General features: G+C 44.8%; 1 protein-coding gene across 2 annotated transcripts in view; it reads right to left on the minus strand.

Moving 5' to 3' along the window:
• The window catches only part of LOC120052522 (tyrosine-protein kinase ABL2-like), a 39,157-nt gene that overhangs the window by 7,222 nt on the left and 17,391 nt on the right, over nt 1-14,544 (minus strand). The window contains exons 1-6 of one of the 2 annotated variants that reach the window (XM_038999485.1): nt 3,479-3,808; nt 2,947-3,111; nt 1,429-1,724; nt 931-1,203; nt 547-631; nt 62-424 (exon numbers count right to left, since the gene is read on the minus strand). In XM_038999485.1, coding sequence (XP_038855413.1) covers nt 62-424; nt 547-631; nt 931-1,203; nt 1,429-1,724; nt 2,947-3,111; nt 3,479-3,587 — 1,291 coding nt within the window. In that variant the 5' untranslated portion in view covers nt 3,588-3,808. Of the gene's footprint in view, nt 1-61; nt 425-546; nt 632-930; nt 1,204-1,428; nt 1,725-2,946; nt 3,112-3,478; nt 3,809-14,544 lie in introns of those variants that run through there. The other variant, XM_038999484.1, reaches the window with a different exon arrangement.

Below are 14,544 nucleotides of genomic sequence, written 5' to 3' on the forward strand. Positions count from 1 at the left end.
ACTAAATCAGTCAACATCAAAGGTGAAAAGGAGAGTGCTTGAAAATCTGGTTCTGACTCACCCCACACATCAGACTTGATAGAGAAGGTGTTGTAGGCCAGGCTTTCCGGGGCGGTCCACTTGATGGGGAACTTGGCTCCGGCGTGTGCTGTGTACGTGTCCCCAGTCATCAGCCTGCTCAGCCCAAAGTCAGCCACCTTCACCACGCTGTTCTCCCCCACCAGACAGTTCCTGGCCGCCAGGTCCCGGTGGATGAAGTTCTTCTTCTCCAGGTACTCCATGGCAGAGGAGATCTGCGTGGCCATGTAGAGCAGCACCACTGCGTTCACCTCCTCCCGGTCACACTCCCTCAGGTAGTCCAGCAGGTTGCCATGGGGCATGTACTCTGTCACGATGTAGAAGGGAGGCTCCAAAGTACACACACCTGGACAGAGGCAAGCCAACTGAGGTTAGACGTAATTACGCATCAAGAGCCTAGAACCCCAACAGCTGATAGAAATGCCATGTGCTGTTACTAAGTGGAGCTGAACTGTGAGCAGCACTGACCTAGCAGCTGCACCAGGTTGGGATGTTTCACCTCCTTCATGACTGCTGCCTCTTTCAGGAACTCCTCCACCTCCATGGTGTCCTCCTGGAAGACAAACAAGCAGAAAGGTCAATATTCACTGGATTTATTCAATATCTTAGTACCATGAAACCAAGGTGAACAAAACAAGTTAAACTGTGATGAAACATTTCTCCAACAGTAGTCATTGCCGCCATTGAGTTTCAGTTTGGTGTAATACAACATTCCACCATCAGGTGGTGACCAACTACCACTAAATACCATGCCTCCTTCATATTCCATGATTCCACAAAATAGACACACTAGATGGAGGGATCTTACAGGGGACATCCAAGTCACACCACCAATCTATAGAAGACACAAACCTTCAGTGTTTTAACTGCGACGGTGAGGTTGTATTTCTTCCAGACTCCCACGTACACCTCTCCGTACTGTCCCCCACCCAGTTTGTGCTTCATGGTGATGTCGGTGCGCTCCATCTCCCACTTGTCGTGGATGGGCGACACGCCGTAGACGGTGGGCTTGTTGCACTTGGGCGCCGGGTAGTGGAGTGTGGTGACCAGGCCGTCGGCCACGGTGGAGTGGTGGTGCACCAGCTCGGCCAGGGTGCTGAAGCGGCTCTCTGCCGTGACGTACACCTTGGGACAGACAGAGGGTTAGGGTTATACATGTGTACAGACCGAGACAGCAGCACTGTGGGGAGGAACCAGAGACAGCTAAAAAAAAAAAGACAGAGCAGAGACATTAGCAGGAACAGAGCAGTTTCACAACAAAAGTGAAGAAGAGATGGAAGACGAGAGGACAGAGAGAGAAGTTAGAGAGAAGTGAGACAGCCCCTCTGTAGGTCCCAGACCCCTAGCTACCTTGCCATCTGAAGCAGTGTTGATGCGGTAGTGGTAGACTCTTCCCTCGTAGCGCAGGGAGATGGACAGCTGTCCTGGGCTGCTCTCGCTCTCCCGGACCAGGAAGCTACCGTTGATGAGGCTGCTGAGCAGGTACTCTGCTGCGCTGCGCGACACAGGCCCGTGGTACCAGCTGTGCTTCTCCAGGCTGTTGACGGGTGTAATGTAGTTGCTTGGCACCCAGCCCTGGCCGTTCTTCGAGCGCACCTCGCTCCACTCCCCATTCTGGTTGTAACCGAGCACCCTAAGCTTCTCACCTGGGCAGAGAGGGACAGGGAGAGAGAGAGTCAGGTAAAAGGACATCTTTAAACATTTAGAGCCACTTCAGGACATTAGCACCGATTGAAGCTTGGCGCTTTTGACTCCTCCATAGGCTTTAAATAGCCCCCGTTGATGCATAATTTACTGCGGTGCCAAGAGGTAGGGCAGGGCATGTAGCAACTTGGTCTGCTGCGTTGTCTGCCTCTTATGAGGTCAGCAGTGGAGATGGGAGGGAGTGCCTCTTGCAGAGAGACTGCAGTACTGTAGAGGAGCTGTGTGGCTGTGGAACTGAAACACGCCCTGGCTGTCCGGCAGCTCCCTGCAGCCATTCAAAGCTGCTCCCAATGAGAGGATAATGACAGTGAGATGTTATGGCACGGCCTGGAGATGGGACTGCGCCAAGCTTTCTTCCACTTACTCCCTCTCTCCTACTCGCTCGCCCTCTGTACATCATGGGCTAAGCCGAGCGTGCTGCAGACTCAATACCCTCTGGTGCCACAGAGGCCATAGCTACAAGCTCTATTGACACTGGATAGCCGCGGAGGCAGAAAAACAACATTGGTCCGGCCAAAACAGTCACACTACAGTTTCTTTTGCGACACACCGTGGGCAGCCAGAGAGCTGGCTCTGGGTGGAAATGGTGAAAGTCAGGCGGCTCGTGGCGAACATTACTGGTCTGAGGCATGGCATTGATCTGAGACCCTCTGATCACCCACTGCTGGGTTTATCCACCTGTTATTATTAAAGTTCAAAGGATTCCACATTAAAAGTGCAATGGAGTAAAACAAGGGTGTGGGAGTGCTGGCCTGCCCGCCTCTCCATTGGGCACTCAGTGACTCACAGTCTAAGCATTAGCCTCATCTTAGGCAGCAGCCTTGGGGTGACTTGAGGCAGGCATCAGCTTATTAAGATAGAGCTTTAATGCTTTTATATTAGTTAATTTAAAAAGTCCCGCTCTCACCCACATATTATTTTAAGCTTGTTACCCAGTATGATCAGCAGGGACACGGATTAAATACAACGAGAAAGTAGAACAAAGGACTTGGAATAAACAAAAATATAGTTCACTGAATGGTACAATGGTACCATACTTTGAAGAAATCTCTTCAGTAAGAACTGCCCCATATCTCTGGGAGCGAGTCATCTTTAGATAAAGGAGTGGTTTGTGATGATCTGTTTGGAAAGCCTATTGATAAAAAGCTCTTTCAGAGTACATACCTTTCGTGATGCTCAGCGTGTTGTCGCCACTGGCAACAAAGTCATAAAGTGCAACAAAGAGGTTGGGATCGCTCTCGGCAGCACCCAGCAGGTTCTCCTTGGAGCTCCAGCGTACCGCCTCCGTCAATGCTGCCGAGTCCAGGCCGAAGGGCCGGTGGAGGGCCTCTGGAGAGAGGACAGGGAGAGATGGATAAAGAGGTTGGTGAGTGGATCAGAGAGGTCAAGCTGCCTAAAAACTCTGGAAATCATGATTAAACATAGCCACAGATATGCCTAACAAAACACATACATATGTACACAAATTTACATAACAAATGCAGTCTGCCTTTTAGAGACCCCAAAACCAGCATTCCTATCGCCCACTTATGTTTTGCCACAGTCTGTTCTTCTGTTCCTTTAACAATCGTCTCAAATCATATTTGAAATAGCCATTTACCAGTGCCAACATAATATCAGTAATTGTCCAGTAAATAGGCAGGCTGAGTCTACCCAAATAGACAGACAGAAAGAGCCCGGTTGAAGGAGTAGCTACCTGAGAGTCTAGGCCCGTCCACATCCTTTGCCCCAGTATAGGGCCGGCCTGTCAGCCTAACCCACTCTTCCTCAAAACTGCTGCTGGGTTGAAGGGTCCTCAAATACATACTCTGCCTGTCCACTCTGCTCACTTCACTTTCCACACACACTAATCTGAGATGTGAGGACTAGGTCCAACATGAACGTTCTACTTGGCTTTTTCCCCCTGCCTGTATATAAAGAGTGTAGGAGCTGCGGGGAGGGGCTGTCTGTCGGCGTGGTCGGAAAGATACTGCGGGCCTCCACCCACACAACATGCCTGAGCCTCACTCGCTCACAGGGCTCCTCAACAGCTGCCAACAACCTCCACAACATGTCTGGGCAGCTGCTGAATGGGGCTTACCGACTGCCAGGGAGAGAGGGATAAGAGTGAAATAAAGGCAGTGGAGGAGAGGGGAGAGGATGAAAGAGGCATTTAAAAAGAAAGTTGAAAGTGGGCATGGAGAGAGCAATCTACTTGCCGGAAGATTACTTTTTCATGTATGGAGAAAATTTAACAACTCGTTCATGGAGCCTATAAAACAAAAGAATGACTGGCTGGCTACACCCAAGTTATACATGTACAATAAGTGACTGGAACCATCAGTGAGAGTCTGTGGTGGTCAGTAGCTAATGGTTACCAGTAAATAATTTACTGAAAGGCATCATTACTTCCTATTACACTTCCTTTTAACCATGACGTTCTACACAGAAATAAAAAACAATAGGGTCTGATAAGTCAGGGTACACACTGTGCAAGACTGAGTTGAATTCCAGCTTGGCCTCAACAACTATGAAGTCATGCATCTGAACCAAATAGTTGAAAAATGGCCCAGATCTCCAAATCCAACCTAATGAGTGGAATGTGTGAAATGGGGAGTAAAACAGGAAGCACACTGAACTAAAGTACACAGAGCGCCATTCTAAAACACAATAAAACTACTCAAGTATGCAGTGCTCCATTCAAAATATTCAGCAGGCAAACTCTGTCCATACACAGTACACCACATGGAAGCAGTATATTAAATCCGTCAAGACATCTCCTGAGGACTAAAGTGGCCACGATGTCAAGTGTGACCCTGCCCCATCTAGGTGTCATGTTCTCCCACCTTTGTTCCCCACCAGCATATGCTGCAGGTCGGTCGACGTCAACTGGCTCAGCCACAGCTCCCAGTACATCTTCCACTTCGTTCCCAGTACAACACAGACGTCTGACCAGTTCCCTCTCTCTAAACCTCTCCACAGAGGCAGTGAGTGAGGGAGTCACTGAGACCCCCCACACATTTGATTTATTCACCCTGAGTGAAATTAGGGTGTCTGAAGCACTACTAATAGGTTCCCGCTGGGCTGGGTTTGCTTTTCAACCCAGAGGCTTCCACTCTCAGCTTTTGATGTGGCTTTCAGAAGTCAAACTTTCCAAGGCTGGTACAAGGAAGTAAATCCATGATCATGGTTCTCCGTGGCGAAATCCCACAGAGAGGGGCTTGCTGTGTGTGTCAGACAGAGGAAAGCTGAGCTCACTGGGAAAGTGAGTTGTGGTGGTCTCTTTAGGAACAGAACAAAGCGTGGGGTAGGGGCAGTCATGAGGTCCACAGCAGATGGCCGTTCTAGTAGTCCTATGGGAGAGGGCCCCTGTGCCACGTGCCGAGACTCATAGCCTCCAGGGAGAGGTTGAACAGACTGAGGAGGAGGGGGGGGGCAAGAGGGCACTGCAACTGCTACAAGGCCTCGATGTCCTCATGTCAGAACAACACTGCTGCAGCACATCACACTTCTATCATACACTACAGACTGCACAGTACAGGCCGCAATACATTTACACAGTCAGCCTCAATCCTCTTTTCTACTGAGAGCTGGAGAACATTTGAAATTCAACTCATGAAGTTTTAAAAAGTTGCAGTCAGATAATGGCCAAATGTCTATGTATTAATTCAATTTCAATCAATTTTCTATATCAACTAAGGATGAGATTAATTGATCTAAACTCTTATTCACAAATCATTGAATAAACTAATTCAACACAAGAATGATAGAAAATAAATAGCTGATCTGAAATATGAATCACCAACAACAACCACTGTTTGGCAAGTCATAAGCCTCAGGTCTCATTTTACAACTATTGACTATTCCTCAGTGAGGCTGTGGACATCTTCAGATTGATCCACACCAGTTGGCATGTCATGCATGAGGTACATCGTGTGCCTGTCAGAGTGCCAGTATGGGTGCGTGCCTTTGGTGCGTAGAACGGCTGAGGACTGGGGGCAGGGACTCTGGGAATTGGCCATGACAGCCCCAGACAGCTGAGACAGTGGTGCCCATCCAGCTCTGCTTCAGCTCAATGGGCATATTGAGAAAGACTGACTCCCCCTGGTCACCCTATCCCGCCCCAGCAGCTGTTAGTATGGTCTGTCCAGGCATGTGGCAGCTGAACCAGCTACCTCTGCACCCTCCCAATCCTTGTACAGGACCACATGTGAATCCTTTCACTGTGCCCTGTCACACTACCTAACCTAATACAAAACATGACCAGGCCTCAGTCAGTGTAATACAATTAGCCTATTACAACGAGACACGACTGACAGCACCTAAACCACATGCAATATTATGCAGCACGACCGTCCACTGGCCTGGGAATATTTATTGCCCCATTGCAAAACAAAGCAACATCACGGCCATAAATAACTCCTGAATGATGACAGCGTTCAGATAGAGCCAGACGAAATGTAAACAATAAGTTGAGACAGTCACTGATGAGAGGTACACAACACAAAACAAATTAATGAGGCATGAACACACCGACAGGTCTTTAGCAAGAGGATAGTGGGTCAGAACAGGCTGACAGGCCTTAAGCCAGAGGAACAGTGGGTCAGAACATGCTGACGGACCTTTAGCTGAACAGCCATGGACTGCAGTGGACATTGCCACTTCAACTCAAATCTGTAGAGGGCAGTGGTACAGACAGAGATCCCCATGAAGGAGTCTAGTGAAGAGGCTGTGGCAGAGTTGGCAGCAGCCATCTGTTGTTGTTAATGAGGAGACACACAATGTCACCATTCACACATCACAAGTGTGGGGAGTCCATCTCTAGCAGTTTGTTCGATTAGGAAAAGTGGACCGTCATCCTAATTTGTTACCTCTCCAGGCAAAGTGAGCATTAGTCTGTTTTCACACTGACGATAGCAAAGGGATATTTTCGGGAGGTTCTCAAGAGGTATCAATTCTCGAGAAACCATACTGTTGTGTAAACTTCCTAAACTATCACGACTCGAGCGCTACCTCAGACACTCACCCATCTCGTTGAGCTCAACACTACTATAGTAAAAATGGTAATAGTAGAGCAATGTTTTTGAAACAGCTAAAATGTATAGATATTTTCCTTATATTTGAGACTTGTTTTTATCGAGTTAGGCTGTTAACAACCTGAAATTGCAGTTACATTCTGAAATTGTGACAGAAGCTGCCACCTGCCCTGAGCCAAACTATGGAAGCCCATTCCAGTCACAGTATTTTTTTTCATAAAAAAAGTCAATAGGCCTACTATCTCAAATGTTTTGATATGCAAGTACATTTCTAGATGTGTCAGTCAAACTATGCAAGTCAAAAATGTTGAAATAGTCGTTCAAACAAAACTATTTGTGTGTTGTGTGTGGGGGGGGGGGGGTTTCCTGGACAACCTAACCAAGTAAAACTCCTGGTATGACATAGCAATAACTTAAAACTTTTTATATGGGCTACAATGGGACCAGATCGTTCCTAATCAGGTCATATGTTTTTTGTTTGTTTTTTTACTCCTGGTCCTAGGGAGGATGAAAACTAAATCCTGTCAAAAACATCATGAGCTTTTGGGTCAAATGCCAGCTCGCCACACGTTTGCCGGCGGCCCTGCTGTGCTCTTTTCTGCAACAGGGATAGATGGAAATCACCACACAATGCTACAAATGAAGAAACATAACCAATACAGTGCATTCGGAAAGTATTCCGATCCCCATTCAGATCCCACTTTTTCCACATTTTGTTACATTACAGCCTTGTTCTAAAATGGATTAAATTAAATGTTTTCCCTCATCAATCTACACACAATACCCCATAGTCAAAATGTTGAGATATGGTCTTAGTTGATCACCTACAGACTCTAAGAAACAAGACCGACTGGTCTGATGAAACCAAGATTGAACTCTCTGGCCTGAATGCCAAGTGTCACGTCTGGAGGAAACCGGTCACGGTGAAGCATGGTGGCGGCAGCATCATGCAGTGATGTTTTTCAGCAGCAGGGACTGATGAACAGAGCAAAGTACAGAGAGATCCTTGATGAAAATCTGCTCTAGAGCACTCAGGACCTCAGACTGGGACGAAGGTTAACCTTCCACCGGGTCAACGACCCTAAGTATACTAGAGGTCGACCGATTATGATTTTTCAACGCCGATACCGATTATTGGAGGACCAAAAAAAGGCAATACTGATTTAATCGGCCGATTTTTTTTAATGTATTTGTAATAATGACAATTACAACAATACTGAACGAACACTTTTATTTCAACTTAATATAATACAATCAAATCAATATAGCCTCAAATAAATAAATATGTTCAATTTGGTTTAAATAATGCAAAAACAAAGTGTTGGAGAAGGAAGTAAAAGTGCAATATGTGGCATGTAAAAAAGGTAACGTTTAAGTTCCTTGCTCAGAACATGAGAACATATAAAAGCTGGTGGTTCCTTTTAACATGAGTCTTCAATATTTCCAGGTAAGAAGTTTTAGGTTGTAGTTATTATAGGAATTATAGGACTATTTCTCTCTATACCATTTGTATTTCATATACCTTTGAATATTGGATGTTCTTATAGGCACTTTAGTACTGCCAGTGTAACAGTATTGCTTCCGTCCCTCTCCTCGCCCCTACCTGGGCTCGAACCATGAACACATCGACAACAGCCACTCTCGAAGCATCGTTACCCATCGCTCCACAAAAGCCGCGGCCCTTGCAGAGCAAGGGGAACAACTACTTCAAGGTCTCAGAGCGAGTGACGTCACCGATTGAAACGCTATCAGCGCGCACCCCACTAACTAGCTAGCCATTTCACACCGGTTACACAAGCCTAATCTCAGGAGTTGATAGGCTTGAAGTCATAAACAGCTCAATGCTTGAAGCACAAGAGCTTCTGGCAAACGCACAAAAGTGCTGTTTGAATGAATGCTTACGAGCCTGCTGCTGCCTACCACCGCTCAGTCTGACTGCTCTATCAAATCATAGACTTAATTATAACATAATAACACACAGAAATACAAACCGTTAATATGGTCAAATCCGGAAACTATAATTTCGAAAACAAAACGTTTATTCTTTCAGTGAAATACGGAACCGTTGCGTATTTTATCTAACGTGTGGCATCCATTAGTCTAATTCTGTTACATTGCACAACCTTCAATGTTATGTCAATGTTATGTCATAATTAGGTAAAATTCTTGCAAATTAGTTTGCAAGGAGCCAGGCGGCCCAAACTGTTGCATATACCCTGACTCTGCGTGCAATGACACAATTACCCTAGTTTAATATTGCCTGCTAACCTGGATTTATTTGAACTAAATATGCAGGTTTTAAAAAATATACTTCTGTGTATTGATTGTATTGAAAGGCATTGATGTTTATGGTTAGGTACATTTGTGCAACGATTGTGCTTTTTTCGCAAATGTGCTTTTGTTAAGTCATCCCCCGTTTGGCGAAGTTGCTCTTCACACAGTTCGCAACGAGCCAGACGGCCAAAACTGCTGCATATAGCCTGACTGTTGCACAGAACGCAAGAGAAGTGACACAATTTCCCTAGTTAAAATAAATTAATGTTAGCAGGCAATATTACCTAAATATGCAGGTTTAAAAATATATACTTGTGTATTGATTTTAAGAAAGGCATTGATGTTTATGGTTAGGTACACAATGGTGCAACGACAGTGCTTTTTCGGAATGCGCTTGTTAAATCACCCGTTTGGCGAAGTAGGCTATGATTCAATGATAAATTAACAGGCACCGCATCGATTATATGCAACGCAGGACAAGCTAGATAAACGAGTAATATCATCAACTACCTGTAGTTAAGTATGATTGTTTTTTTATAAGATACGTTTAATGCTAGCTAGCACCTTACCTTGGCTCCTTGCTGCACTGCATAACAGGTAGTCAAGCCTGCCACGCAGTCTCCTCGTGGAGTGCAATGTAATCGGTCATGATCGGTGTCCAAAAATGCCGATTATCGATTGTTTTGAAATCCACCCTAATTAAATCGACCTCTAAAGCATACAGCAAAGCCAACGCAGGAGTGGCTTCGGGACAAGTCTCTGAATGTCCATGAGTGGCCCAGCCAGAGCCCGGACTTGAACCTGATCTAACATCTCTGGAGAGACCTGAAAATAGCTGTGCAGCAATGCTCCCCATTCAACCTGAGCTGAAGAGGATCTGCAGAGAATGGGAGAAACTCCTCAAATACAGGTTTGCCAAGCTTGTAGCATCATACCCAAGAAGACTTGAAGCACCGTTGGCAACAATTACATCCTAAAAGTACTGAGTAAAGGGTCTGAATACTTATGTAAATTTGATATTTTTTCAAAAGTAAATTGGCCAAAAAAAAAAAAAAAAATTGCTTTGTCATTATGGGGTATTGTGTGTAGATTGATGCGAATCTTGTTTTACAACATTTTAGAATAAGGCTGTGACGTAACAAAATGTGGAAAAAGTCAAGGGGTCTGAAAAATAAAATGCATATAAAGCAAGTTTTGGGTGGTGGGAATGGGCTTCCATATAACAGCTCAACATCTCAACTCCCTGGTGAATTACACCCATATTTTCAGTTGCAATTTGCTTTTACCACATGCAGCCTAATGATTTGCATGATATTGATAAAAGAAGCATGTTTGTTGTAAGGTAGGTCTACTGTACTTTTATATTCATATTGGAGGGGTGATCGTTCATTTTTGAAAGGCCCACGTTACTTGAACACATGTTAGCTTTAGTTAGCAGTAACTCTGTGCTTTTGTCTTGAAGCTAAAATGTAATGAGTGTGCAGCTGAGAAAATAAACCTGTTGTCTGCACATGCTTGTGAATTGTTGAGTTATTCAAGAGTGTAATATGGTTTTGTTGAAATAATTAAGAGTGTAGTAGGTCTAATATAGTTAGCAATGCTTAGCCTCCTGGATAGTGGCTAATATGACATTTATGGTACTTTTGAGTTGCAAAGCAAGAATGTCAACTGAACCCTCTTGGCTCGTGTCATTCCCGTAGCTAATGTGAAATTGGAAAGTGTATGTACATATTATGTCAATTAAAATGTTGTCCCGATAAGGCTTATTGTCACTGAATAGAGTTTAGAATTAACTTGACAAGTCATCAGTGTAATCTGATTTCAACACAGCAGGGGCTAATAATATTCTTCCAGACAGTTGAGTCACATTGTTTGACAGCACTGCCGAAAAAACGCATGGGGCGACATTGTTCTATACTTTAAAGCGAGAGACAATTCTAACAGGGCTTGACATTAACTTTTTTAGCCAAGTAAGGCTGATTTTTCACTTGTCTGAAAGCTCAAAAATACAAAATTGTCTTACAACATGGGCCTAAAAAGGTAACTGAAAATTGTGTTGTATGATGCAAGGAACCACTTTGCAAAATAACCTTCCTTATTATCACTGGTATTGACAATGGAAGGCTGCTGGTCTCTGATCCCATGCATTATATCTCCTGCCATTGTGGCCTTGACTAAGGCACTTAACCATCCACAAAGTAAAATACTGCACTGATAGGCTACAATATAACACGTGGTCTGTCAACCCTCCATCTGGAAAGTTACTGGGTGTGCAGGCTGTTTATCCAACCCTGCTCAAACACAGTCAGCTTATCAAGGTGCTATTGAGTAGCTGATTTTTTCTTCTACAATGGTGTGTGTTTGAGGGCTGGAGCAAAACCCTGCACACCCAGTAGCTCTCCTGGACACTCCGGGAGGAGGGTTGGCTGTCCTGCAACATTACAATCACAACCAAATACTTGTCTCTTAAAATAATTCCCTCATTAAAAATGAACCATGGACCAAATGGCTAAGGTGGCAAGGTAGCCAACTAAGATGTTCATTTATTTGTAAGACAAAATATTCAGTGTTCAGGGGAGAGCTTGACAACATCGGAGTTACTTGTCAATTAGGCTATTTAAGAATATTTTTTTACTTTGTCAGAATTACATGGCCAGAATTCTAGCCAATTTTGAGCACTGTAGAGACGGTTTTCCAACCGGAGTATGCTCCATTGGTTTCATCAACTGCGCACCCATATCAACTACGGCGTGTTGGCCATTTGCGGTTATACACGAGTGCCGGTGGAAAGTTATTTTAGGACATCGTACATGCTAATAGCTAAATGGTTAACTTGAGAGATAGCCAATTCAAAATACCACATTACCAAAAGTATGTGGACACTCGTTTAACATCTAATTTCAAAATCATGGGCATTAATATGGAGTTGGTCCCTCCTTTACGGCTATAACAGCCTCCACTCTTTTGGGATGGCTTTCCACTAGATGTTGGAACATTGCTGTGGAGACTTGCTTCCATTCAGCCACAAGGGGCCAAGCCCGAACCATGAAAAACAGCCCCAGAGCATTAATCCTCCTCCACCAAAGTTTACAGTTTGCACTACGTATTCGGGCAGTTATCTGGGTTTGGCTGATGCCAGGTGAAAGCTTCATCATACCCGGACTGCCAGATGGTGAAGCGTGATTCCAGAGAATGTGTTTCCACTGCTCCAGAGTACAATAGCGGCGAGCTTCACACCACTCCAGCCGACGCTTGGCATTGCGCATGGTGAACTTATTAGCGTGCGGCTGTTCGGCCATGGAAACCAAATCAAATGTATTTATATAGCCCTACTTACATCAGCTGATATCTCAAACAGCAAGCAATGCAGGTGTAGAAGCACGGTGGCTAGGAAAAACTCCCTAGAAAGGCCAAAACCTAGGAAGAAACCTAGAGAGGAACCAGGCTATGAGGGGTGGCCAGTCCTCTTCTGGCTGTGCCGGGTGGAGATTTGAACAGAATATGGCCAAGATGTTCAAATATGATCAGCATGGTCAAATAATAATAAATCACAGTAGTTGTCGAGGGTGCAACAAGTCAGCACCAACCCATTTCATGAAGCTCCAGACAAAAAGTTATTGTTCCGACGTTGCTTCCAGAGGCAGTTTGGAACTCGGTAGTAAGTGTTGCAACCAAGAGAGACGTTTATTTTTTTTAAATGCACTTCAGCACTCCCGTTCTGTGAGCTTGTGTGGCCTACCACTTCGCAGCTGAGTTGTTGCTACTACACTTTTCCACTTCACAATAACAGCACTTAGAGCTACCCCAGTCAACCAGCAGGGCAGAAATTTACCGAACTGACTTGTTGGAAAGGTGGCATCCTATGATGGTGCCATGTGGAAAGTCACTGAGCTCTTCAGTAAGGCCATTCTACTGGCAATGTTTGTCTATGGAGATTGCATGGTTGTGTGCTCGATTTTATACACTTGTCAGCAATGGGTGTGGCTGAAATAGCCAAATCCACTAATTTGAAGGGGTGTCCACATACTTTTGTATATAGACTGTATATTGTGTAATTTGGCTGGTTATTTAGTTCGTACACACACAAAGAGCATGGCTTTTCCAGCTCACTGGCAATTATCATCAACAACGCATCTCGCACCCGAGTGTGCCTTTCAACGCAGGCCTACAATAATTATACTGATGCGCTCAGCAGAGATTGGGAGGACAGGGAGCAAACCATTGCACCAGGAGGACACTGATCCAATTATGATTGGAGTAATCTAATTGTTTGACAGTGATTTTTGCGTGTTTTTCTTCTTCTTTACTTGTCCATTCGGACAACTTATATCGATAATCTATTTGTCCCCCAATACAAAAACACTTGCCCCGGGCAAGCGTTAATGTTGAGCCCTGGCTAATGATGAAACTTTCCTTAAACACTGATCACCCAACTATTTAATTTAGCCTACACATTCAGGAAACACACACTCAAGATTGACATAATTGATTAACAACTTTCCCTAAAATCAGGCAGATAAGGATGAACAGCTGAAGTTTGATGCAGACAGCTCTGAGTAGCTATAGTGGTGGTAGTGGTTGTGCAAACCATAATGGAAGAGGACAGCACCAAAGCCCTTACGGTCTGGTCAGCACCTTAGTGGCGCTAATAGGCCTTACTGGCAGGACCCCTCAACCCCCCTGCCCATCTACATCCTGGTCCCATAAATGTCAGTGAGCAAATAATGAGACGCCAGGGTGCTGGGAAACGCCATGTATCTTTCATTTAGCCATGCTCCACTAAGCATGCACAAATTACAGACTGGGCAATGGCCTGTAAATCAGACATTTTAATAATGGGCCTCTAGCCCTCTGCCTGCCCACCACAGCCCTTTAATTGGTTAATGTAGAGTAAGTGCATCCTCCCAGGCTTGCTCACAACACAGTAAGTGGTGGTCTACATAATTCTCTGTAGTGGACTAGAGCAGTGTTTACCCAACTCCAGTCCTTGTGTACCCCCAAAAGTACACATTTCTGTTGTAGCCCTGGACAAGCCCACCTGATGAATGAGTTGTATCAGGTTAATTTGGCATTGGCTACAACAACAACAAAACAAGTGTGCGCCGTTGGGGGTACCAGATGACTGGAGTTTGGAAACACTGGACTACAGGAAGGCCTTCTGCTATGCCTCACCTTTCCTTTAAACATTTTGGATGCACTTGATAGTTGAGTGAGGCTGAAAATTATTCCATACCGAGACTGACTGATGTTCCTATTGATGTTTGAGTCTGATCCAAGGTAAACAAAATCAAAACGCAACAGACTATTATTGCCTAAATGAAATCGTGCACAATGTTAAGTTAGTGTCGTTTATGTCCAAATCAAACAATGAAGAGTGGAAAATTAAGGAAGTCAAAACATTTCGCATGTGCCTGTGTAACAGGGTTTTATTGGTGATTCCCCTTGCCACTTTATTGTTAAGCCAATGGGTTTT

Source organism: Salvelinus namaycush, chromosome 8, assembly GCF_016432855.1.
Source record: "Salvelinus namaycush isolate Seneca chromosome 8, SaNama_1.0, whole genome shotgun sequence".
Lineage (NCBI taxonomy): Eukaryota > Metazoa > Chordata > Actinopteri > Salmoniformes > Salmonidae > Salvelinus > Salvelinus namaycush.